Source organism: Saccopteryx leptura, chromosome 6 (genome assembly GCF_036850995.1).
Source record: "Saccopteryx leptura isolate mSacLep1 chromosome 6, mSacLep1_pri_phased_curated, whole genome shotgun sequence".
In the NCBI taxonomy this organism is placed as follows: domain Eukaryota; kingdom Metazoa; phylum Chordata; class Mammalia; order Chiroptera; family Emballonuridae; genus Saccopteryx; species Saccopteryx leptura.
In genome coordinates, this window is record NC_089508.1 from 80,389,296 (window position 1) to 80,415,064 (window position 25,769).

Here is a 25,769-nt window from a genome sequence, read left to right on the forward strand (position 1 = left end):
TATTATTATTATTACAGAGACAGAGAGAGGGACAGATAGGGAACGACAGACAGGAGGGAGAGAGATGAGAAGCATCAATTCTTCATTGTGGCTCTTTGGTCTCCTTAGTTGTTCATTGATTGCTTTCTCATATGTGCCTTAACGGGGGGCTGCAGCAGAGTGAGTGACCTCTTGCTCTAGCCAGTGACCTTGGGCTCAAGCCAGCGACCATGGGTCATGTCTATGATCCCACACTCAAACCACTGACCCCTGTGCTCAAGCCAGGGGCCTCAGGGTCTCGAACCTGTGTCCTTGGCATCCCAGTCCAACACTCTATCCACTGCGCCACTGCCTGGTCAGGCTCTCCATGTAGCCTTCTGCCTCGATTATTCTCACCCCAGACACAGGAAGCACAGAGCACAGGAAGGAGCCTGGCAGTCCAATGAAGGCTGGTGGCCAAAGGTTGTCAACCAGCTTTGAGGGTGGCTGGTCAGTGGAGGTTCCAGGTCGTAGCCAGGTCAGAGGGTCAAGAGGACAGAGTGACCCGTGGTAGGTGAGGGACGTGATTGCCTCACTTGCACCTCATTATCATGGGGAGGAAGCATTGAGAAAGAGGAGCTGGGTGTTCAGCAAACTTTGCTTATTCAAAACACTCGATCCCAGCTGGGCCCTTCCAGGTGGACCCAGCCTCAGGCTCTGGGAGAGACCCCTATGCTCTGGACCCCAGCTCGTGGAGCTTTCTTCCCTGGTGGCCTCCTTGCTGCCTCCCCGCAGTCCTCTCCTGGGCAAAATGTCTCCTTCTGGCCCCATATTGTTTTTTCTGCATTCCCCCATCTGCATCCGGGTGCAGAGACTACTGTTTCGGGGGAGGCCCCTCCTTCAAGCTGACCAGGCCTCATGACCTGCCTCCTAGTCCTGAAGAGTACAGAGAAGGAAGCCCTGAGCAGGAAGTGCTGAGGCACAGGGTGAGGGCGGGGGCTTTACACAGGGCAGCCTGGCCTCCCCAGGCAAAAGCAGTAACCACAGTCTCCCACTACAGACAGGTGGGAGGAGGCTGCTTTAAAAGGCAGCTGAACCTCTGCCTGAGCTCTTAGCTCTGCACCCAGCCACTGCCACCCTTGGGCTGTAGGAGCACCCAGATTTCCGGATCAGCTCAGGGCGGGCATCATGTGAGCCCAGCTTGGCTCTTCTCTTGCTCGCCCTCCTCCTACCCGCCTCTGCCTGTCCAGCTTCTTCAAAGAGGAACACTTGGCACCATGTCTCTGCTCAACCCTGTCCTGCAGCCGCCCAAGGTGAAGGCTTATCTGAGCCAAGGGGAACGCTTCATCAAATGGGACGACGTGAGTGGGGCAGGGGCTGCTGGGGCACCAGGGCAGTGGAGCGAGCTCTGCCAGGGTGGGTGGGTTGGTTTATGTCTCTCAGGACTCAGGCGCCTGTGTGGCTTGGCCAGGCAGCTGACACAACTGCCCAGATAAACAAACCTAGCAGTGAGGACATGTGCTCCAAACATGTTCCTGGGCTGCCGGGGCTAAGGTTCTGTATCTGGATGTAAGAAGCCAGTGGGCTGCCTGGGCGGAAGTTGCTCTGGGTCTCGGTCTGTCTTTCCTCAATGCCCTCAAGATGAACAGGGTTTGCTGCTCTTGGTCCCAGCCTTGGTAAGAGGAAAGTGGGCCCCAGAGCTGCGGCAGGGCCAGAAGCAGAGGTGAACCAGGTCCCTACTCTCAGCACAGATGTTCTGCTCCTGCTCCATGAGAATGGTCACACTGGAGTTGTTCACCCCTCCCCACCTGAACCTGGCCCATCCCAAGGAAACTCTGCTCTCCCCTGAGCTGCTGTGGGGTAGCCACAAAAGGCCCCTGGACTCCAAGTGAAAACTGGAGGCTTCTGTCCCAGGGCCATGGGAGGGAACAGATCGACTTCTGCTTCTGCTGGCTGCTCTCAGCCTGGCTCCCTGACGCCTGCCTATCTGCAGGTAAAGAAGAAGGCACTGCTTTGCCCTGCTCTGTCCCCATTGTGTCTGCTCCATCCCAGACTGGGGCCTGCTTCCCAGCCCCTGTCAGCCCAGACACCTAGGGCCAGGGATCCTCTTGGGTAGGCGAAGAGAACAGCATGGGGATCCTTCCTCAGGGAGGGGAGGTTGTTGGGCTGGCTCTGTGTGAGAGTCGAGTGGCTGGTCCCAGGAAGGGAGCATGAAGACTGGGGGGAGGGTGCATAGGGGGGTGAAGGAGAGGGCCCATAGGGCTGGCTAGTCCTCCTTATAGGTGGGATGAGGGACTCTGGGTCTGTGAGTTAAGGCAGCCTGGGGCTCTCAGCCTTTCAAGGTTGGGCTAGGCTGAGTGATCTGGTTGCATGACTATTGGGAGGAGGCTGTGGCTAGACACTCTGCTTCCCTAGGAGTGTGTGGCCGATGTGGCATGGTAGTGGCATGTTTCAGGAGCCGGCGGAATGAAGGAAGTGGCTCAGAATGAAAAGTGAAGTGGCCTCTCTCAGTTCTCCTGGGAAGTGTGTGTAACCTGACTGGAAAGAGGGTCATTAGGGGTAGGACATGTTTGTGGCTTCTCAGCAAGCTGGCACGTGGGAACCTGGCTGTCCCACTCCCCTCCCCAAGTTAGGTCATGGCATGGTCCTTGATCTTGACTTCCACATGCAGGAACCTCCCAAGTTTGGTCACAGGGCACATGGACCTATGAACCAGGGCTCTGCTCTCAGACTACATTGAATCCAATTGGCAGATGACTTGGGTATGTAATGCCATCTTAAATAAGCACAATGCACAGGATGTAATCAACTCCCAACTTAATTTTGTCTCCCATGCCCCTTTACAATGTTTTTGTTTTGAGGAGCTCTCTTCTTGCCCATGGAAGGAAACTGAGCCAGTCACAGACAATCCATTTGCTCTCAGGGAATACAACCCCTTCTTCTTCTACTCCCCCCCCCCCAATTTATTGAGAGGAGAGGCGGCAGAGACAGAGTCCTGCATGTGCCTTGTCTGGGATCCACCCGGCAAGCCCGCTTGGGGATGATGCTGTGCCCATGTGGAGGTTGCTCTGTTGCTCAGCAATGGAGCTCTTCTTAGCACCTGAGGCGGAGGCCTTGGAGCCATCCTCAGTGCCTAGGGCCAACTTGCTCCAATTGAGCCATGGCTATAGGAGAGGAGGGGAAGAGGGAGAGAGAAAAAGAGAGAGAGAGAGAGAGAAGTGAGAGGAGGACAGGTGGAGAAGCAGATGGGCATTTCTCCTGTGTGCCCTGACTGGGAATTGAACTCAGGACATCCACATGCCGAGCGATACTCTACCACTGAGCCAATTGGCCAGGGCCAGGGAATACAATCTTATAGTCACTTTTCCTTAAAAAGCTCAGTTTTATATCAGGAACTAGTTATAATTCAAAAATCCAATCTTTATTTAGAACAGTGGTTCTCAACCTGTGGGTCGTGACCCCCACCAGGGTCGCGACCCACAGGTTGAGAACTGCTGATTTAGGATCACCTCTTCTGCCTTTCTCCCTCTAGGAATGGTTTTAGATGGGCTGCAGGCCCTCTGATGGGATTCCCTGCTCCTCCTTCAAGCCCTGATAGAGATGGGGTACAAGGAGGGAGGTGAGAAAGGGGTTCCAAAGGGCTTCATTCAACAAGTATTATCATCAACTGGCTCATGCTCCCTGAGCATGCAGAATGTTTAGGTTTATTCTTTCTCTGGGGCACATTTTTTTTTTTTTTTTTTTTGTATTTTTTCGAAGCTAGAAACGGGGAGAGATAGTCAGACAGACTCCCGCATGCGCCCGACCGGGATCCACCCGGCATGCCCACCAGGGGGCGACGCTCTGCCCCTCCGGGGCATCACTCTGCCGCGACCAGAGCCACTCTAGCGCCTGGGGCAGAGGGCAAGGAGCCATCCCCAGTGCCTGGGCCATCTTTGCTCCAATGGAGCCTCACTGCGGGAGGGGAAGAGAGAGACAGAGAGGAAGGAGAGGGGGAGGGGTGGAGAAGCAGATGGGCGCCTCTCCTGTGTGCCCTGGTTGGGAATCGAACCCGGGACTACTGCACACCAGGCCAACACTCTACCACTGAGCCAACCGGCCAGGGCCTCTCTGGTGCACATTTTTGAGGATTCTTGGGAGACCATCCCCACCCTGAACTGGAGATCTCTTGCTTAGGGTCCTCTTGCTATCTGTATTTCAGGAGGTCACTTGCAATGACTTCTTCAGTCTTCTGAATCCAGTTACCACCTGCAGCTTCCTGTAGCATTGGCCTCTCTCCCACAGGCCCACTCTGGACCCCAGCGAATGTGCACATGTGCTTTGCTCCAACAGACTCTGGTGTCAGGCTCTTCTAGCAACCAGTCTCTGCCTCCAACAGTCATCTGGTCTGTCACCAACTTGGTGTCCTGGGCAGGAATCACACCCCAGTCTGTTATGTCCCACAGTAGCAGGGGTGACAATAGCTCTCCAAGTGCAGTTGAACCCCTCACTAGGCTTAAGACAAGGGGTCACACACCCCGAATTCTCCCTTGGAGAGGGAAGGGATTGGAGCTCACCGCACAAGATTAGCCTCCTCATGAAGCGTTCTCTTTCTCCAGTCCTTAACTGCGGATCTGAGAACCTTGTTTTGTACGTACCTTTTCCTTTGTAAATGCTGCATTTGCTTTGGTTTGATGTGCAGAAACTACCATGTCTAGTTTTAATAAGATTTTTTAAAAGAAACATTTTATTTACTAATTTTATGGCGGGGTGGGGGGCTAATGAGAAGTATCAATTCATAGTTGTCTCACAGTAGCTATTCATGAGTTGCTTATCATAGGTGGCTTGACCGGGGAAGCCCAGTTTCAAACAGGTGACCTCAGTGTTCCAGGCCAACACTCTATACTCTCTGTCTACTATTCCTCCACAAGCCAGGGGAACTAGCATGTCTTGTTGGAAATTTCAATTTTGTTATTTTTTAAATTTTTATTTATTCCTTTTAGGGAGGGGAGAGACAGAGAGAAATAGGTAGATGGGGCGGGGGTGAGAGAAGGGGGGAGGAGCAGGAAGCATCAACTCCCATATGTGCCTTGACCAAGCAAGCCCAGGGTTTTGAACCGGTGGCCTCAGCGTTCCAGGTCGATGCTTTATCCACTGCGCCACCACAGGCCGGACTCTCAACTTGAATACCTTGTTATATACGCATACAAATACCATTACAATAAAAAGTAGCCTGTGTGCTCTGTGAGCTGAACAGGAATTTAGAAACGAATTCATTCATCATTCACTTGCTTCTTTAGCAAACCTGGGGCACCAGGCTGGCTCATGGTCTAGGACAGGCTTGTTTCCTGGGAGTCAACAAGTCCCTGGGGATTTCCTGGATGGGCTTCTAGGTCTGAGAACAAGCCCCCACCCAGTATGTTTCGGAAAAGGCTTTTCAGAAGAGGTGAGGCTTGTGCTGGTCCTTAAATGTGTTTCAGGCAGGGGAGGGTGGGTGCTTAGGCTTGGTGGTGAAAACGTCCTTGGTGTGTTTGGGTCAGTTAGATAGGTGGGATTGGGGGGCTGTTCATGGAGGGGAGGAGGGGGCAGGTGGGAAGCTAGCTTTCAGCTGGATTTGGTAGGGGGGCCTTAGATACAGACACAGGAGTTGGGTTCTCAGCTGTCACTGTGTTAAGCAATCCTAGAGGTAGTATGGACCCTTAGGAGAGACATTCTGTCCTTTGGCTGAGCTGTGGTCCTTAAAAAGAGGGTGAGGTGGGGGCCATGACCTTGTTTGGGGTCTAGAGGGAGAACCTCTCTTTGGGGTTTAGAGGGGAAACCCTCTTCTCTTCCTGCACGAACCAGCATGGCTAGTAATTCCAGGTCCTGAGTGGGAATGGCGTGGAATTAAGAAAGTAGGCTTAAAGTAAAAGGATGGGCTCGAGAGGGCTCTGAAAATGCTGATGGTAAGAACAGAGCATGCTCCGCACCTACTTCTTGCTTTATTTATAGGGCAAAGTGAGGCCATTAGCAAATCAGAGATCTCTGATCACATTTCCAAGGCAACCCAAGAACTTTACCAAGTGCAGAAAACCCCACCATACATAACATCTTAACTTCACAAAACAAAGGATAAAAGAAACTTGCCTCCAGTCTTTTTGGGGGACATGAGGGATAGGTTGATTATAAACAATCCAGCAGCACAGCTTAACAGCCTTTAGCAACTTCACAGAACAAGTGAGGTGAGGGGTTGGGCAGACTGTCAGCTTGCTGCCAATTCCCCACACCTCTGTCCCCCAAAAGTCTAAACTCCCAAAACCCTGTTGGCTTTTCAGTCCCCAACATCTTCTAGAAATGCCATCTCCAATCCTCTATCCCTCCCCTCCCTTGGTCCAAAGCTTTTAAGGCTAATGCACAAAACTTAGCTCTGGAGAACAAAGGGCCAGGGAAGCTTGGCCTGAAGTCTCGGAGCAGGGTGCTGACTCTTTCTCTCCACAGGAAACAACAATAGCCTCCCCGGTTATCCTCCGTGTGGACCCCAAGGGCTATTACTTATATTGGACATATCAGAGTAAGGTGAGGCAGCCCCTACCTACAGTGGCCCTGAGCTCCTGCTAATCTGTGGAGTCAAAGCAGCCTCTTGGTGATGCAGAGAATGCCAGGGACAGTAGAATGATCGGGAAGGGTGGCTCTGGGGGATCTTCTGTGAGCAGGGGCTGTTTGCTTTGAGAGGGAAGATGCAGTCACTCCAACCGTGGTTGCCTTGGGCCTAGATGCTCCAGCCTTAACATCCCATGGAGGGAGAAAGAGAGCAAGGAAGACTGATTCTCTCTGCCTGCGCTTCCAGGTGTACCTGAGGGCTCAGAGAGATCAGAGAAGGGCCTCAGCACCCAGGCAGAAGGAAGTCAGGGAGACCCTTGAGAGAGTTCATGATGGTGGAGGTGAGGCTGTGGGCTACGGGTCTCCAAGTAACTCAAGTGGTCAGGGAAGGAATAAACAGAGGAAAGGAGGAGGATCTTCATGAATAGGGAGGACCTGGTTGCTTGGAAGGGAAGGCTGGGGCCCAGGCGACCCCTCATGGTCTTGGCATCTAGAGAAGGCAGTTGTTCGAGACATGAAGGGGTGTGGAAGCTTCCTCCTCCCTGCTTTATGTCCACATCCTTTCTTTGTTCTCATCGGGCCCCTTCTAGGAGATGGAGTTTCTGGATATCACCAGCATCCGGGACACCCGCTTTGGGAAGTTTGCCAAGATCCCCAAGGTAGGTGGGCCCAGTATAGCTCAGGCTCAGCATGGTCACGGGGCTGGCGCAAGAGTCCGTGAGAAGTGAGGAAAGGTCTGGGCAGGGCAGCAGGGCCTCCCCCCACCGCAGCCAGCGAAAGGGCTTGGCTGCTCCTGGGCTTGCCAGGCTCTGGTAAGTCAACAGAGATGTCTCAAGGCCAGTTCCTGCCCCTCAGTCACCCAGGCTGTCTGGGAGGTGTTGCTCGCACACACACCCCTTTCCCCCTGACTGGTTTGCCTATATTTGCCTAATGCTCCTAGGAAGATTGGAAGAAGGGATTGGTGGGAGCAAGATTCCCTTGGAACAGGAGCTAAGAACCTATCTGCAAATGAAAAATAACAAACAAAATACACAGGCCTCCCAGACCCCAGGGCCTTGGTTAATCTCTTCCTGTGGGTGTCTCCCTCTCAGCCCCAACTCTTGAAGGCAGAGATAGGGAGATGCTGAGGCCTGTGGCTCCTAAGATGGGAGTGGGATTCTACCCCCGTGGGCTATTATCCCCCTGCTCAGGTGGCTGAGGGGGAGGTGCAGGGAGAAGTGCAGTGGGCAGAGATGTACCTAACCAGCCGTCATTGCGCAGAGCCAGAAGCTCCGGGATGTCTTCAACATGGACTTTCCCGACAACAACTTCCTGCTGAAGACACTCACGGTGGTGTCTGGACCCGACATGGTGGACCTCTCCTTCCACAACTTTGTCTCCTACAAAGAGAACGTGGGCAAGGTGCATTGGGGTCACCTGGCCTGGGACATTAGCCCTGGCGTAGCCTGCACTTCCTGAGAGACAGGCCTGGGCCTTGGGGTGGTGCGGATACCTTCGAGGTCAGGGGCCTGACTGCCGTGCTCTGGGGTCCTGCAGGACTGGGCTAAAGACGTGCTGGCCCTGGTCAAGCACCCGCTGACAGCCAACGCTGCCCGTACCACCTTCCTGGACAAGATGTAAGTGCCTGCCTGCCTGCCGGCCTGGCCTTGGAACGTGGGGCCAAGCGTACCAGCCCCAGGGCCTGACAGGTTGCTTTCTGCCCCACCAGCCTAGTGAAGCTCAAGATGCAGCTCAACCCTGAAGGGAAGATTCCTGTGAGGAAGTGAGTCTCCCTGTTCTGTCCCCATACATCCCCACAGCTCCCCAGAGCCTGCCTTCTCTAGGCCCGACTCCTCTCTTTGCCTCCTGCCTTTCTCTGCTCCTTCAGTTTTTTCCAGATGTTTCCTGCTGACCGCAAGCGAGTAGAAGCTGCCCTCAGTGCTTGCCACCTCCCCAAAGGCAAAGTGAGTGGCTCCGCCTCCCCACCCCACCCCGCTATTCTCCTTGTCACCTGAGCTGGCTCTGCCCAGAGGACAGCTTGGCCAGGCCTAGGCCTGGTGGGAGTTGGAGAGGACAAGAACGATAGCACAGTCCTAGTAAACAACCCCAAAGCCAGCTAACCCTAGAGCCACTGGTTTCCGATAAATAGAGACAGAAGCGGGTAAGGGGAATGAGGTCCCCAGCTTCAGAGCAAGTTGGTCTCCTGCCCCTGGGTGGTGTGGGAGGCACAGGGTGGTGTTCAGGACAAGCAGCAGAGGTGGGAGCATTCCCTTTCCAGCCTTGGAATGGAAATGGAGATGACTGTTTTCAGCCTGGAGGAGTGAGATAACGTCAGCTCAGCCGGGACAGAGGCAGCCCAGGGATCTGAAAGCTGCCGGAAGGGACTGCAGGGTGTGGGAGAGGCACAGAATCAAGGGTGGAAGCTGCCAGGACACAGAATCTAGCTCAACACAGAAAAATGTTTCCCCCTTTCTTTTCTTTAATTTGTCTTCTTTTTTTTTCTTTTTTGCAAAAGAGAGAGAGAGAGACAGGAAAGGAGAGAGATGAGAAGCATCAACTCGTAGTTACAGCACTTGAGTTGTTCATTGATTGCTTCTCATACGTGCCTTGGTGAGGGGGTCCAGCCAAGCCAGTGACCTCTTGCTTAAACTAGTGACCTTGGCCTAAAGCCAGTGACCGTAGGCTTCAAGCCAGTGACCTTTGGGCTCAAGCCAGCAACCATGGGGTCATGTCTCTGATCCCACGCTCAAGCTGGTGAGCCTGAGCTCAAGCTGGATGAGCCTGTGCTCAAGCCAGAGACCTCAGGGTTTCGAACCTGGGACCTCAGTGTCCCAGGTCAACGTTGTATCCACTGTGCTACCACCAGTCAGGCTCCCCTTTCTTTTTAGTTAAGTAATTATTTTTTTATTACAAATTGTACCCAGGTGTATTATGTAATACACTCAAGAGGTGTATTAGGCCTGACCTGTGGTGGCGCAGTGGATCATGCGTTGACTTGGAATGCTGAGGTCTCCGGCTCAAAACCCTGGGCTTGCCTGGTCAAGGCACATATGGGAGTTGATGCTTCCTGCTCCTTCCCCCTTCTCTCTCTCTCTCTCTCTCTCTCTCTCTCTCTCTGATTCTCTTCTCTAAAATGAATAAATAAAAATATTTTTTTAAAAAAGAAGTGTATTATGTAAATTACAAACAAGGAGGGGCCTCTCTCTGGACAGATGCAGACCTGAGGCAAGGTTCATGCCTGGCCAGGGAGTAGATCCCAGCCCCTGGACCCCCTTGGCCATGCCTTTATACAGGGCACCACCTGCACCCCATGGAGTCTTTTCTACTGGGAAGAATTTGGAACACTGTAATTAAACTAAGACCTCACTGATCACTTGTCCCCATGAGTCCCAGGGAGAATACTTCCCCCACAATCACAGTTTTATGGAGCTGGTGACCCGTATGTGCAGTCAGCCACAGGAGATGCAAGCATAGGGTGGAGAGGGGCTGGGAATGGGCTCTTCCTGCCAAAGACCCTCCAGCCAGCATGACAAGCTGAGGTCAACACACATCCGTCCTCCTTTTCTCCTGCCTCGTCACCTCCCACCTTGGCTAAATCCTCCTAATTTGTCACCTCTGCTTGTGTCCCAGTAGGGGCCACTGGCCTATCTTTGCTTAAGCTGATGGGTCCAAGATCCCATCTTAGGGAGATCAGTGTACCTCTCCAGTTCCAAACTAAGACTAACATTGACCTTCCAGAATGTTCCTGGACAATATTTGATGGGTGTTCCTAAAACGAAATGAAAAGATACAGAATGTCTGAATGCTACTAATCTACTTTCTGTTTCTATTTCTGTAGATTTGCCTATTCTGGACATTTCCTGTAAATGCAGTCATACAACATGTGATCTTTGATGTCAGGCTTTATTCACTTAACATAATGTTCCCGAGGTTCATCCATGTTGGAGCATGTATCAGTACTTCATTCCTTTCTATGGCTGAATAGTATTCCATTGTATGGATATATCGCATTTTGCTTATTCAAGCATCAGTTGATGAATATTTGGGTAGTTTCCATTTTTTGGCTACTATGAATAATGTTACTGTGAACGTTCATGTATGTAATTTTGTCTGGACATATGTTTACAATTCTCTTGGTTACATACTTAGCAGTGTAAGCATTGGATCCTACAATAACTCTATATTTAACATTTTGAGGATCTGTCGAAGTGTTTTTCAAAGTGACTACCCATTTTAAGGTCCCACCAGCATTGTATAAGGATTCCAATTGCTCTATAACTTCATTAACACTTGTTTTTGTCTTTTTTTCATTTAATTTTAGTCATCCTAGTAAGAATGAAGTGACATCTTATTGTGGTTTTTTTTTTTAATATTTTATTTTTTGAGAAAGAGAGAGAGTGAGAGAGACAGGAAGGGAGGGAGTGGGTGAGAAGCATCAACTCGTAGTTGCTTTCACTTTGGTTGTGCACTGAGCTTCTCCTACGTTCCTTGACTTGACTGGGGCTGACAGCCAGTGTCCCCTTGTTCAAGCCAATGACCTTGGGCTTTTCATGCCAGTGACCTTTGGGCTCAAGCTGATGGGCTTTGGGATCGTGTGGATGATTCCCTTCCACCCCCCGCCCCCTGCTATAGCCAGGGACTCAGTGCTGACGAGCCCACACTCAGAGCCAGTCATTTCGGGGATTTGAACCTGCGACCTCACGGGTCAACACTTTATCCATGGCACCTTCAACCACTGGTCAGATTCTCATTGTGGTTTTGATTCACATTTCCCTAGTCACTAATGGTATTGAACGTCTTGCCATGTACTTATTAGTCATTTGAATATCTTCTTTGGAGAATTAGCTATTCAAATCCATTGCCCATCTTTCAATTAGGTTATTTGTATTTTACTGTTGAGTTGTCCCTTCCTGGATATCTGTTTTGCAAATACAGGGTGGGGCAAAAGTAGGCTAACAGTTGTTCTTATGGAAAATAATATAATTGACCCTGACTGGATAACTTGGTTGGTTAGAGCATCAGGCCGAAGCACAGAGGTTGCCAGTTGATCCCTGGTTAGGGCACATGCAGGAATGGATCAATGTTCCTGCCTCTCTCTCTCTTCCTCTCCCTCTAAAATCAATAAAAAAATAAACGTTAAAAGAAGAAAATGGCTTGAAAAAGAAAAAAGAAAAAAAAAAAAAGAAGAAGAAAATGGCCTGACCAGGTGGTGGTGCAGTGGATAGAGCACCAGACTGGGACACAGAGGACCCAGGTTCGAAACCCCGAGGTCACCAGCTTGAGCGCGGGCTCATCTGGTTTGAGCAAAGCTCACCAGCTTGGACCCAAGGTCACAGGCTTGAACAAGGGGTCATTCGGTCTGCTGAAGGCCCACGGTCAAGGCACATATGAGAGAGCAATCAATGAACAACTAAGGTGCCACAACAAAGAATTGATGCTTCTCATCTCTCTCCCTTTCTGTCTGTCCCTAATTATCCTTCTCTCTGAAAAGAAAAAGAAAGAAAGAAAAAAAGAGAAAATAATACAATAATTAATAAATAGTAATACAAGAATAAACTGTAGCCTGACCAGGCGGTGGCGCAGTGGATAGAGAGTCGGACCGGGATGCAGAGGACCCAGGTTCGAGACCCCGAGGTCGCCAGCTTGAGCACGGGCTCATCTGGTTTGAGCAAAAGCTCACCAGCTTGAACCCAAGGTCGCTGGCTCCAGCAAGGGGTTACTCGGTCTGCTGAAGACCCGCGGTCAAGGCACATATGAGAAAGCAATCAATGAACAACTAAGGTGTTGCAACGCGCAATGAAAAACTAATGATTGATGCTTCTCATCTCTCTCCGTTCCTGTCTGTCTGTCCCTGTCTATCCCTCTCTCTGACTCACTCTCTGTCTCTGTAAAAAAAAAAAAAGAATAAACTGTAAACCTACTATTGTCCCACCCTGTATTTTCTCCCATTCTGTGGATTGTCTTTTCACCTTTAAAAAAACATTTTTATTTATTAACTTTTAGAAAGAGAGGGAGGGAGAGAGACAGAGGCAGAGAGAGAGAAAGAGAAAGAGGGAGAGAGAAATCGATTTGTTGTTCCACTTATTCATGATGTTATGGTTGATTCTTGTATGTGCCCTGACTGGGGATCGAACCCTCAACAGTGGCATGTTGGAATGACACTCTAACCAACTAAGCTACTCAGCCAGGGCTCTTTTCACCTTTTTGATAGTGTCCTTCAAAGCGCAAAAGTGTTTAATTTTGATGAGGTTCAATTTATCCTTTTTTGTTGTTGTTCTTGTGCTTTTTGGTGTCTCTAGCTATTATTGTTGACTTGTCCACATCTCCCTTCAAGTCTGTCAGTTTCTACTTTATGTATATATCGAGGCTCTGTTGTTGATTGTATTATTTATATTCAAATTGTTTCTTTTTGAAAAATTTCCCCCCACTTCAAGGAAAGCTAGCACACTACTCCGGCAAGCAGCACCACTTACTTCTGACCTCTTTCCTCCTTGCTCCGCTCATTCTTAGTTCCAATCCTGGGTCAGCCAAGAAACTACCCAGTATCCAAATTCAGGGGCAAAGCAGATCAGCCGAGCAGCCCCTCTGCTCAGCAACCAGGGCCTTGAAAAGTGGGTACTTAGCATGTCCTGAATGTCCTCTGTCTGTCCTGAGCGCTCCTGCTGACCAGGCCCCCTTGTCTAGGGCTGGGCCTAGTTCGTGGTTCTTAGTGCTGAGGACGGGCAGAAGTGATCAGATGACTCTCTGTCCTCCCCACCTCCTCCAGAATGACGCCATCAATCCTGAGGACTTCCCAGAATCTGTGTACAAGAGTTTCCTCATGAACCTCTGCCCTCGGCCAGAAATAGATGAGATCTTTACCACATAGTGAGCTTCTTGAGCTGGGCTGGGCATGGGGGAAGGGTGGTGGCTAGAATCCCCACTTGCTATGCTGACAGGAAGCTTCGCTGGGCAAGGGGCTGTCCGGGCTCCCAGCCTAGGGGATATAAACCTGTGTTCTTCTCTCTGGCTTGCAGTCATGCCAAGGCCAAACCCTACATGACCAAGGAGCACTTGACCAAATTCATCAACCAGAAACAGAGGGACTCCCGCCTCAACTCCTTACTGTTCCCGCCTGCACGGCCCAACCAGGTGCAGGGCCTCATCGACAAGTATGAGCCTAGTGGCATCAACGTGCAGCGGGGTGAGGATCAGTGGAAGCCCTCATCCGCCCCCTCCCGCTGCCCCCCCCCCCCGTGGGCTTGTCCTGCTCTGGCAACTGGGCTGTGGCCCTGATAGTTATCCCCTGCACCCCAGGCCAGCTGTCACCTGAAGGTATGGTGTGGTTTCTCTGTGGCCCGGAGAACAGCGTGCTGGCCCAGGACAAGCTGTTGCTTCACCATGACATGACACAGCCACTCAACCATTACTACATCAACTCCTCACACAACACCTACCTGACAGGTGGGCCCTGGCCACCTCATTGCTGACTTCTCCTTTCATGGGGGCTTCTCCTATTCCCTGAATTCCTCACAGGGTTGCCCATGGGGTACCAACTGTAGAAACCATGCTAGAGTGGGGGCAGGGAGAGGCCGTGAGTGAAGCCCTCGCCCTTCCCCCTCGCTCTGGCACAGCCGGCCAGTTCTCAGGCCTCTCCTCCGCTGAGATGTACCGCCAGGTACTGCTGGCTGGCTGCCGCTGTGTGGAGCTGGACTGCTGGAAGGGCAGGCTCCCCGAGGAGGAGCCCATCATCACCCATGGCTTTACCATGACCACAGACATCTATTTCAAGGTAAGACTCAGAGTGTGGAGGCTGATGGTCGAGGCACTAAGGAAGTGCCTGGTCCCCATGCTTTCCGGGGATAGGTGGCATGAAGCAGGAGAGACAGCTGGGAGGCCTCGGACCATCGTGGGTCTAGGAGGGGTCAGAGGAGGCAGAGGTCCAACAGTGGTTCTCCAGTTTCATGCGTATGTTGAAACTGGGTAAAGGGAAAGGGTGCCATTGGAGGAAGGGAAGCCTGGAGCACCAAGTCCTCTTTCCTTCAGGAAGCAATTGAAGCCATCGCAGAAAGTGCCTTTAAAACCTCCCCCTATCCTGTCATCCTGTCATTTGAAAACCACGTGGACTCGTGAGTATCCAGGCCCATCAGCTTTATCCTCTAGCCTGTCCCAGTCTCCTGCCTGCATGGCCCTCCCCCAGCTATCCCCAGCCTCTACCGTGCCTTCCACACAACCTCCTCCAGTCTCCAGGCTCTCCTGCCTGTGTCTTTGCCTCCCTAACCCGCCATGCTCCTGGTGACCCAGATCAGGGGCCACAAGGACGGCCAAGAGGAGGGTGTATTGCTGAACTCCACCCCACTTCCGCTCCCTGCAGACCCCGTCAACAGGCCAAGATGGCCGAGTACTGCCGGACGATGTTTGGCGATATGTTGCTCACAGAGCCCCTGGAAAAGTTTCCGGTGGGTGGGCTTCACTGCGGGGTGTCTGGGCTTGGAGACCCATGGTGGGGGCCAGCTTAGGCATGTGTTAGGCACTGTGCTGGGCTTCAGGGGTACGTTAGTGACAAGGATGCAGTCCCAGCCCTCAGTCTGCTTGCCCTCTAGCGGGAGACAGACAAAGACCCTGGAGGACAGCCAGAGGCTGCTATGGGAGACCTTGGGAAGGCCCGACCCGGGCTAGGGGATCAGAGACGGCTTCCCTAGAAAGTGATGGCTAAGCTGAAGCCTCAGGGAGATATTGGATTTATCGGAAAAGGAGTTCAAGACAGATAGAATAGGTGAGAGAGACATCACTGAGGAACTGGGGTGAGTTGGGCCAGTCAGTTTAACACATGAGGGGAGTGGGCAGAGGCAAGGCTGGGGAAGGAGCAGGGGCAGATGGAGCACAGCTCGGTGAGAAGGAACTTACGCGACACCCCGGAGGTGAAGAGATGGTGCTAACACTCTCTCCTCTCCCACAGCTGAAACCAGGCACCCCCCTGCCCAGCCCTGAGGATCTCCGTGGCAAGATCCTCATCAAGAATAAAAAGAACCAGTTTTCTGGCCCAGCATCCCCTAGCAAGGAGCCAGGTGGGGAGACTGAGGGCAGCTTCCCGCCCAATGCCCCTGTGGACACAGGTGAGTCAGCCTGGGAGGAGTGGGGCTGAGGGAGCATCTGGAATGGGGGAGAGGGGCTGGGCCAGAGGGGACGTGCCGGGGAGCCAGCTGGGTATGGAGGTCCCCCCAGCACCCCCTGTGCTGACGGAGCTGTGTGTGGCAGTGTGCACTGGTGAGGAAGGGGCTGAGCTGGAGGAGGAGGTGGTGGAAGAGGAGGAGGAAGAGTCAGGAACCCTGGATGAAGAGGAGATAAAGAAGATGCAGTCAGATGAGGTGTGTGGAGACAGCCTGGAAGCCCTCTGCCATCTCCACTGTAGAGCCCTCCCAGCCAGGTGTGGGGCCATGCCCCTGGGCTCTGTGCTGTTCTAGTCTCCACCCTCCTCTCTCTTCTGTAGGGCACAGCGGGCCTGGAGGTGACAGCTTACGAGGAGATGTCCAGTCTAGTTAACTACATCCAGCCCACCAAGTTCATCTCCTTTGAGTTCTCTGCCCGTGAGTTAGCATGGCATAGTGATTCACTGGAGGTCCAGCTAGGTTCAGAAGGCCCTCTCAGGAAGTGTGTCCTGACACCAGGCAGTTTGACGGGTGGGGAGAAGCGGAAAGGGTCCTCCCCCTTCCTTGGACTGGAACCCTGTCTATAAATATGCATCAGAGGAGTCAGGCAAAGGGCTTTTTTAAGTGGCAGTGGCTCCCATGTCCCAGAACAGTGCTGAGGAATTTGGCACCAAGCAGGATGCTCTGGAGTATGTCAGTGGCAGGCAGGGCGTTTATGACAGGCCACTTCAGTGGGGCTGGCCTGGGACTCCTGCAGCCTCCTGCAGGTTCGGTTTCCTAAGCTCAGAAACCCCAGGCCCAAAGTCAGGGGACTCCTGGGAGGGGGTAGGAGGCAGAGAAAGCAGCCAGTGCACACCTATTCCTTGTACCCTTCACTGTCTGTGCACACCATGTCGTATTATTCATCTTCCCTGGACACACTCACGGTGCCTTCTCTCCCCCTCTGTGTGTGTCCCCAACATCACCACCTTTCTGTATACACTTGTACACAGTGTATAGCTCTGTAACTTTGTCTCCTCACCCCTGAACCCACAACCTGCGTCCCTACCTGTGCTCACCCATGGTGTGTAGCACCGTCGGTGTGTGCCTCTCACCACCCCCCACCTGCCCTTTGTGTATAAACCCTGCTCATTCGGCATGCTCCTGACTCCCTGGGCCCAACCTAGCAGGTTCCCCACACCCTCCAGGATTGTGACATACTTGTGCATATCCCCTGCGCATGCCCTTTGCCCCCAGGACACACTGTTACCTGCACCGTGGGCCCCCTCCCCCGACTCTGAACCTTCAAGCGTCAGTGGAAACACTGGGTTAGACACATTTCTGTACTGGAGGCAGCTGCACCAAAGGGGAGGGTAGGCCTGAGAGACTACCTCAGCCGGACATGAACTCCCCCTCCTCTTTCTCCCTCACACAGAGAAGAACCGAAGTTATGTCATCTCCTCTTTCACGGAGCTCAAGGCTTTTGACCTGCTCTCCAAGGCTGCAGTGAAGTTTGTGGAGTATCCTTGAGGCCTCAGTAGCCAGGGTCCCTGGTTGGGTGAAGGGATGGGACAGGGCTTGAAGGGGGCTGTTGGATACTCCTGGCGCAGCCTCAGGCTGGCTTCCTATACTCTGGGGCAGCTACAACAAGCGCCAGATGAGTCGCATTTACCCCAAGGGCACTCGCATGGACTCCTCCAACTACATGCCCCAGATGTTCTGGAATACTGGTTGCCAGATGGTCGCCCTCAACTTTCAGACAATGGGTGAGGGTACTTCCAGGACCTTAAGAACCTACCCCTGCCCCTCCCACCTTCACCCCTTTCCTGGGGGTGGGGCTGGGGTCTTTAGAACAGACTGCATATCCAGATGTTTGTGTAGGCTCAGGGAGCACATGCAAATGTGTGAGTGTTTGGGGTAGCAGAGCATTGGCTCATGCCAATATGACAGCACATATATGAGTGTATGTGAAGATGCCAGAGTGTTGGCCTGGGGTCCTGGCTGCTTTCTGAGTGGGTATGTGGGAACACCTGCTCCACTGTCCTCAACTCCCACTGTGAGCCTGAGGTCTGGTTATGGCTTTGGTTCTGCTGACTCCAGGTTGTGGGTCATTCCTGAGAGAAGAGACACCGTAAGAAACCAGGCTGAGACATGAGAAACCTTGATGCTCACAGTCTGTTCAACCTCCCTATTCACAAGACAGGAGAAAGACTGGGGAACACGGAAATAGAGAATGGGTACAGACACAGGGTCACACTTTTCTTTCTCTTTTTGTGTGTGTGACAGAGACAGAGAGAGAGAGAGAGAGACAGACAGACAGACAGACAGATAGGGCCATACAGACAGGAAGGGAGAAAGATGAGAAGCATCAATTCTTCATTGCGGCACCTTGGTTGTTCATTGATTGCTTTCTTATATGTGCCTTGATGGGGGCTATTGCAGACCGAGTGACCCCTTGATCATGCCAGCGACCTTGGACTCAAGCTGGTGAGCCTTGCTCAAACCAGATGAGCCCACGCTCAAGCTGGCAACGTTGGGGTTTCAAACCTGGGCCCTCCATGTCCCAGTCTGACGTTCTATCCATTGCGCCACTGCCTGGTCAGGCAAGGTCACACTTTTCTCACCAAATGCTCTTGTACCCGCAGACCTGCCCATGCAGCAGAACATGGCGCTATTTGAGTTCAATGGACAGAGCGGCTATCTCCTCAAGCATGAGTTCCTGCGTCGGCCAGACAAGCAGTTCAACCCCTTCTCGGTGGACGGCATTGATGTGGTGGTAGCTACCACCCTTTCTATTAAGGCAAGGCCTTGAGGTGGACAGCGGCCAGGAGGACTGATGTCTTGAGAAGAAAGACACAGGAGCCCCATTCCTCCACTCTCAACCCCCTCTCCTGATATCCTGAAAACTTCAGTCCCAGCCAGTTTGTGGAGTAGCAAGTTGCCTTGGAAACTGCCTCCGCCTCAGCCCCAGAGGCTGCTTCTTGGTCCCTATGGAAACCAAGGGGAAGGGCTGAGGCTGGGTTGGGGGAGGGGAGAAGAGTGGGCAGAGTGGGGCACCAGGAGCTCCAGGCCCAGGGAGAGAGCCCTGGTCTTTCTTTGCCTGGGACAGGAGGTGGGGAGGCCCACACCTCTTCCCTGAATCCTGGAAACACCCTAGTTACCAGATCTTAGTTGTAACCCCTGAGCCACACAGCCTCTACTCAGTGGCCAGAGCTGAGTGGGGCTCTTCACAGTACCCAAGAATGGAAGCATCAGCTAGGGAAGCTAGGGGCCCCAGGTTCTGGGGGATCGCCTCGGGGGGACCTGATGCTGGCCTCCCACCGGCCTCCACCTCCAGGTAATCTCTGGGCAGTTCCTGTCAGAACGCAGTGTGCGCACTTATGTGGAAGTAGAGTTGTTTGGCCTTCCTGGGGATCCCAAGAGGCGCTATCGCACCAAGCTGTCACCCAGTACCAACTCCATCAATCCTGTCTGGAATGAGGAGCCCTTTGTCTTTGAGAAGGTGAGGGGCTAGGGCAGGCTGGGGGCTGGGCTCTGAGCAGTGTAAGGGCCCTTGCTGGTTGTTGACCTCGACTTACAGAAAAGAGGAAATACGTAAAGGGAGTTCCTTGGTCATCCTCTTCTCCGCACCCCTCACTTAGTGCCCTCCTGAATTTTGGGTCCAGAAAGCAAGTTTACTGAAATGTAGTTTGTGGGCAGGTTATATGTATATGTGCACATTTGTACATGGCTATGCATGCACATGCATGTTCATGTTAGAATCAGAGGCAGAAATGTGAACTCCTAGACCAGGGTGCAAGGTCCCATAGGGTTACAGTGGGTCCTTGCCCTCAGTGAATACTTGTTGACAAAGCTGTCACAGGCTGTCTGCACCAGGATCTCCGGAGCCCTGGGCTGCATATTCAGCCCTTCTCACCCGTGTGGACCAGCCATGACTTGAGCTGTGAGGATATCTATGTGTGTGGCTTAGACTGTGCCCTCTGTCCTCAGCAAATCTGGTCACACCTGCCATGTTATCACACTGATCCTAGACTTCTGAAACTAAAAAGGGAGTTGGTTTGGCCACCCTCTCCAGCTTGTCTCGTCCTGAACTCTGTCCCCAGATCTTGATGCCTGAGCTGGCCTCCCTCAGGGTGGCTGTTTTGGAGGAAGGCAACAAGTTTCTTGGACACCGTATCATCCCCATCAATGCCCTGAATTCTGGTAAGGACATTTTTCTTTGCTGTTCCCAGCAGGTCTGAGACCAAGGACAGCATCAGGTGCCTGTACAGAGGGTGGGGCAACTTCAGGGAGGTGACCCTGAAACTTTACCGAATTTTTTCATATTATCAGCCCTAAAGAGTAGAACAGGAATAGAAATAGTACCTCTCCAGGAAACTGAGAAAGGTGGGGACTCTGGCCATCGAAACAGAATGCCTATAATTTTCTGAAACTACTAGGGCAGTTTCCCAAGTACTGTAGCTGACACTTATCGGACACTTAAAATGCTTTAAGGACTTATATTTTCACTTAATCCACACAGTAGCCACAGGAGGTAGACACTATTATCCCAATTTCACAAATGAGGAAAGTCTCAGAGATTTAAAGTAACCTGCCCAAGGCCACACACCCAGGAAGGTGCAGAACCAGACTTGGGCCCTGGCTTCTCTGCCTCTAAAGCCAGACACCTTGAGTGCTGGGCTGCTGGCATGCAGGGCTGGGCACCAACGGGCTCTGCTCACTGCCCCCTCCCCCGTCACGCTCCACAGGGTACCATCATCTGTGCCTGCACAGCGAGAGCAACATGCCCCTCACCATGCCGGCACTCTTTGTCTTCCTGGAGATGAAGGACTATGTACCTGACACCTTGACAGGTTAGGATACCCATAGAGTGCTGGGAGCCTGGGGCTGTCCATCTCCCCTCCCCCGTCCTCAAGGCAGCCTCCAGAGTGGGGCAGAACAGGGTGTCCTTGGGTAGGTGAGGATTGTGGAGGCTTCCAGGTACTCTATACCAGGCCTGTGATGCCCCTGTGCACCCAGATCTCACTCTAGCCCTCGCCAATCCCATCAAGTTCTTCAGTGCCCATGATCAGAAGTCTGTGAAGCTCAAGGAAGCCATGGGAGGCCAGCTGGAGGTCTGTGTTGCTGGGTCCGTTGCCAGGGGCCCCCGGGAGCTTTGCTCTTTCTGTGGGAAGATGAGGGAGGGGGCAGGGTCCAGGGCTCAGGGAGAGAGGGCTGTTGGAGCTATCTTCCTAACCTGCTTTCCCTTCCCAGAAGCCTTTGTTTCCTGGGAGTCTAGCAGCCAGCCAAGTCAATGGGGCAACTGGCCCAACCAGCAATGGCTTAGCAGGTATGTACTGCAGGGGTCTTCCCACCTGCTGGGAAGGGTCCTGCCTTCTCTGTCTGCATTCCAGCCTAACTAAGGGCAGATCTTTCATAACTAAGACTTTAGCTGTGGCGGGGGGAGGGGGACGGGGGGGGGGGGGCGGCGGGATAGCTCGGTTGGTTAGATCCGTGGTCAGGGCACATACAGGAACAGTTCAATGTTTCTGTCTGTCTACCTTCCACTCTCTAAAATCAATAAATAAATTGAAACGGGAAAGAAAGAAAAAAAAACCAACCCTAAGACTGTGACCTGGGGAAGGCAACACTGTCTGAAACCTCAGCGCTGAGAAAGTGCATGGCAGGGGCCCCACGCGGGCATCCACGGGGGGCGGGGAGGAGCGGAGCTCAGCCAGGGGGTCCCCGGGCACCTGTCAGCCCGTGCTGTGGCTCTTGCAGCAGCCGGGGCTGGACGCCTCCCCCAGGTCCCCGCAGAGCCGCAGACCGCCAGCCTGGAGGAGCTGAAGGAGCTGAAGGGGGTCGTGAAGCTGCGGCGGCGGCACGAGAAAGAGCTGCGGGAGCTGGAGCAGCGCGGCGCGCGGCGGTGCGAGGAGCTGCTGCAGCGGGGCGCCGCGCAGCTGGCGGAGTTCGGGCCGCCCGGCGCCGCGGGCGCCTGCGGGGGCCGCAGGCTCTGCCCGGGGAAGGGCTCCCGCAAGAAAAGGTAAGGGCAGTTGGGACGTCCTGGCCTCCAGGGCGCGGGTGCAAGCGGCTGAGGGCTCAGGACCCGATCCATGTGGGCTCCGCAGGACCCTGCTCAGCGAGGAGACCGCCGGGGCCACGCAGGGTGAGGGCCTCGAGGGCGCGGACACGCGCGTGCACGAGCTGAGGGACAGGCTGGAGCTGGAGCTTCTGCGGCAAGGCGAGGAGCAGTACGCGAGCATCTTGAAGCGCAAGGAGCAGCACGTGGCCGAGGTGCTAGGGTGGGGGAGGGGAGAGCTGCAACCCAACCAAACCCACACCCTCTGCACAACAAAGGGCTTCACACTATGCCCATCCGCTAAACTTGTCTTCCCTCTCCCTGCAGCAAATCGCTAAAATGATAGAGCTGGCCAGAGCGAAACAGGCTACAGAGCTTAAGACCCTCAAGGAGACCTCGGAGAGGTATAACTGCTTCCCTCCCACTCCTGGCTTTCACTTCCCAAGAGGGCTCAGGCCCCTACAAACATCTCCCTGATCCCTGTCTATCTACAGTGATACCAAAGAGATGAAGAAAAAGCTAGAGGCCAAAAGGCTAGAGCGAATCCAGGCCATGATCAAGGTCACTACTGACAAGATGGCCCAACAGAGGTGAGTGCTGGAAGAGAGGCCCAAGACTCCAACTCCAAGCCTAGTGCTAAGCAGGAACCTCTCCAGTTGGGAAGGGGCTTCCCTACAAGTGGGTCCTGACTCACTTCCCAGAGATGTGACTATTCTCTGCCTCTTGAAAGTTAATCTTACTTCTGTCACCTCTGATTAGAGAGTGACCTCCTTATGCAAAACTCTTTGACCAGAAAGGAGAATATAAGGGAAAATCAAGCACACAAAGAGGGAGGCGACACCTTGGGGCAGCAGCTTCTCACCTGAGCTTTCCCATGCACACCTTGAAGGACAAATTAGTGAGGTAGCCCTTCCTTCAGAGGCTCCCTGGGACTGCTAGTGGCCCCTCAAATCCTCCTTGGGTCCCCATATCACCCCTCTGACTGGTTCCTGCCCCTATTGCATAGTCCTCATTTGGCCTCCACCCTGAGGAATCTTCATCTCACTGAGCTCTTCCCAGGGGCCTCCTGCCCTCTCTGAAATTCTGATTACCCCAACAGGTTGAAGAGAGAGATTAACAACTCCCACATCCAGGAGGTGGTACAGGTCATCAACCAGGTATGTAATGCTGAGATACACACACACACACACACACACACACACACACACACACACACACGGGCACGCTTGCTCTCCATAGGAGAGAGAGGGTGGCCTCAGGCCTTTACTTTGCCCTTAGGAGATGTACTGTCCAGAGTGAACCATGCAGCTAGGGAAGGCAGGAGGCAGTGCAGGGCATGGGGAGCCCCTAGGCCAGTCTGAGGATCTGATATTGCTGTGGAGATTGGGGTACCAGCCTAAAGGGGCTTATTATTGTCCAGCTGCCCTGTATGGAAACAAAATGGGCTAACCAGCTGGGTGAGGATGGGATTGGGCTGGGTGGGTGAGAGGGAGTGAGGAGTGCTTCCTGGGGTTCCAAGGAATAGGAAGAGGAAGGAAAGCCCTGTTGAGAATGGACCTAAAGCTCCCCTGAGTATTAACAACAGTAACAGAACTAGCAGCTACTGAGTCGTGACCTGTGCCAGACACTAAGTCAAGTGCTTCACATGAACTGTCTGATGTAAACCTTTATAATGCAATGAGACAGGTAGTTATCCTCATTTTACAAAATCAGAAAAAAATATAAAAAGACTGTTTTAAGGTTAAGGAATTTACCCTAAGTCTTATAGCTGGATAACTGGGACTGTAGCTGGGAGCCAACCAGATTGCCTGTCCGTGCTGTCCTGATCCCCTGCCTCTCACTCCCACCCAGATGACAGAAAGCCTGGAGAGGCATCAGGAGCAGCTGGAGGAGAAGCAGGCAGCCTGCCTGGAGCAGATCCGGGAGATGGAAAAGCAGGTAACCCCTGGCCCCAGTAGAGCTGGCCTGGCTCCAGAGTGTAACGGAGATCTGCTCTAGGGAGCTTCTCGTCGGGGGGGGGGGGGGAGCCACCCCTTACTGGTGGGTCACAGGCTCCAGTCCCATGGCACCCTAGGGCCCTTTCACACGAGGCAGCTCTGCAGATCTCTCTGCATGGTTGGAACCCCCTCTCCTGAGAGGCTCCCTGATGGGCTCCCACCTCCCACCCCCATCCTGGGAGCTTTGAAAATACTGGGCATCTGCTTGTCCCATTGTCCAGGATAGGGAGAGTGGGCAGGTAGGCCCTCCTGAGCCAGGCTGTGACCTTTGCTGTCTCCGCAGTTCCAGCAGGAGGCGCTGACAGAGTATGAGGCCAGGATGAAGGGCCTGGAGGCTGCGGTGAAGGAGTCAGTAAGGACCTGCCTCAGAGCCTGCTTCCCCTCTGAGGCTGAGGACAAGCCCGAGAGGCCCTGTGGGGCTTCCAGGGAGCTGTGTGAGCCAGACCCGCTTACGGCCAAGGCAGACAGCCAGGAGAGCTGCCTCTGACCTTCCCATCCAGTCGGGACATTCTGCAAGGAAATTTCCCCTTCTCTCGGATGGGGCTCCATCCCCCCAGGAAGAAGGCCTCAGCAGCCCGAGCACTATGAGGCTGTAGGAGGCTGGGGTTCCCTTGGAGCCTGGAGTCCCCTCCTCAACAGCCAGACTACAGGAGTAGACAGGGACCAGATACTATCAGGGCAGGGGCGCGTCTGAGGCCTAGAGATCCTCTCTAAGCTGATTTCCTGCTCTTCGTCCTTCTCCTCCTTGAATTAGTGTCACATTAGGGCAAAAGAATGTGGACTGGGAGGCAGGAAATGAGGTCCTAGGCTCACTCTGCCTTTCCTAGTCTGCAACTGGTGGCTTCCCACTCTGGAATTAGTTTCCTCACCTGGAGTGTTAGGCCTGGCTGCCCGCAGCTCCACTCTAGCACCTGTAGTTCAACCCTTTCTGCCATAAGGCTGACAGCTCACTCAGGCCTGCTCTGATGGGCCTCTTTATCGGCTCCCTGACACAGAGCCTGGCACTACCTCCAAGCTCCCTGGAGCTGCCCCCATCAGCTGCCCCCAGCATCCCAGGCTGAGGCCCCCTCCCCGGCTGTCTGCCTGTGGGGGGTGGGAGGCTGACATGACAACGCTGCCCCTGCTGTCTGGCTGTAAGGCGGCCGGAGAGAGCTGTGGCTGCGGCTGCGGCTGTGGCTGTGGCTGCGGCTGTGGCTGCGGCTGTGGCTGTGGCTGTGGCTGTGGCTGCGGCTGCGGCTGTGGCTGTGGCTGTGGCTGTGGCTGTGGCTGCGGCTGCGGCGGGTGGTGAAGGAGAAGGATGGCCTTTTGGGCACTCTCCCATCCAGAACATGGCTCACCCCCTTCCCTAGGCTTGGGGTGATATTTCTTAGCATGTACCCCAACCCAAGCTGACTGACAAGGTCAGCATTGTTTTCTCTCCTGACTTTATGATGTTTATTTATTTTTCTCCTTCTTACTCCTACTAAAGGATCCTGTCCCGATATCACCTGCCTAAGCCTGACTAAGAAATGAGTTGGAGGGGAGTAGAATGCCCCAAGATGAGGCAGGCTGGGGAAAACCCTTGGGAGGAGCTGCACCCTGCGATGAGGTGCCCTCCCGAGCCCAGGGGACTGGCCCTGCCTCTAGGCTTAAGGAGATTCACTCCCCCCTCTGCCAGCCCTGATGCCACAAGCACTGAAAAATGATGTCACCCCTCTTCTCCATCCCCACCAGATATGGCCCTTCCTTGTCTCCACCTCAGGGCTGGGTCAGAAGAGCCTAAGCACAGGTGCCAGCCACCCTCTTGGGGAGTTGCAAACCTTCAGGCCACCTGCATGTGTTTAAGCACATTTACAGTGGTCAGATTCTCGAGCTCCTGTGGCAGTTATGGCTGTAGAGGGGCCTGTGGGCAGCCATTTACCACACTTATGGCGTCCTCCCAAATCCCAATCGCTGACAGGCACTGGCTTGGGAGAAGCAAGGTAGGCATTCATTGACTCTGGGGAAAGGTTTTCTTATTAGAGAGCTATAGCAAATGCCATTAGCCATAAGCATCTGTGCCTTCAGAAGATAAACAGAACCCCCCATCCCTCTGGGGGCCTGACCTCTGGGATTCTATCAGTCCCTGGCTAA

The 25,769-nt window shown here is 53.4% G+C and overlaps 1 protein-coding gene across 4 annotated transcripts; it reads left to right on the top strand.

Moving 5' to 3' along the window:
- Positions 1 to 980: 980 nt before the first annotated feature.
- On the top strand, positions 981 to 24,839 carry PLCB2 (phospholipase C beta 2). 4 transcript variants are annotated; one of them, XM_066342693.1, is made up of 31 exons: positions 985 to 1,319; positions 6,415 to 6,492; positions 7,107 to 7,175; positions 7,777 to 7,917; positions 8,053 to 8,132; positions 8,225 to 8,278; positions 8,384 to 8,459; positions 13,262 to 13,362; positions 13,512 to 13,678; positions 13,792 to 13,938; positions 14,109 to 14,266; positions 14,521 to 14,603; positions 14,849 to 14,933; positions 15,434 to 15,590; positions 15,733 to 15,842; positions 15,965 to 16,061; positions 17,038 to 17,122; positions 17,244 to 17,368; positions 18,248 to 18,402; positions 18,940 to 19,104; positions 19,706 to 19,805; positions 20,351 to 20,455; positions 20,622 to 20,716; positions 20,856 to 20,931; positions 21,363 to 21,624; positions 21,710 to 21,875; positions 21,988 to 22,064; positions 22,155 to 22,250; positions 22,760 to 22,817; positions 23,512 to 23,598; positions 23,941 to 24,839. In XM_066342693.1, the coding sequence occupies exons 1-31, from the start codon at positions 1,236 to 1,238 to the stop codon at positions 24,142 to 24,144; spliced, it is 3,543 nt and encodes a 1,180-aa protein (XP_066198790.1). In that variant the 5' UTR covers positions 985 to 1,235; the 3' UTR covers positions 24,145 to 24,839. The 4 variants fall into 4 exon arrangements, with proteins under 4 accessions (XP_066198793.1, XP_066198790.1, XP_066198791.1 ...); XM_066342694.1 differs by having other exon boundaries at positions 21,366 to 21,624; XM_066342695.1 differs by having other exon boundaries at positions 985 to 1,271.
- The last annotated feature ends 930 nt before the right edge of the window (positions 24,840 to 25,769 follow it).

Excerpts from the sequence above, each read along its gene's own strand:
- PLCB2 (XM_066342693.1), top strand. The coding sequence starts at position 1,236 with ATGTCTCTGCTCAACCCTGTCCTGCAGCCGCCCAAGGTGAAGGCTTAT. Across the intron at positions 8,460-13,261 it reads GCCACCTCCCCAAAGGCAAA|AATGACGCCATCAATCCTGA; the intron begins GTGAGTGGCTCC and ends CACCTCCTCCAG. Across the intron at positions 22,818-23,511 it reads TGGTACAGGTCATCAACCAG|ATGACAGAAAGCCTGGAGAG; the intron begins GTATGTAATGCT and ends ACTCCCACCCAG.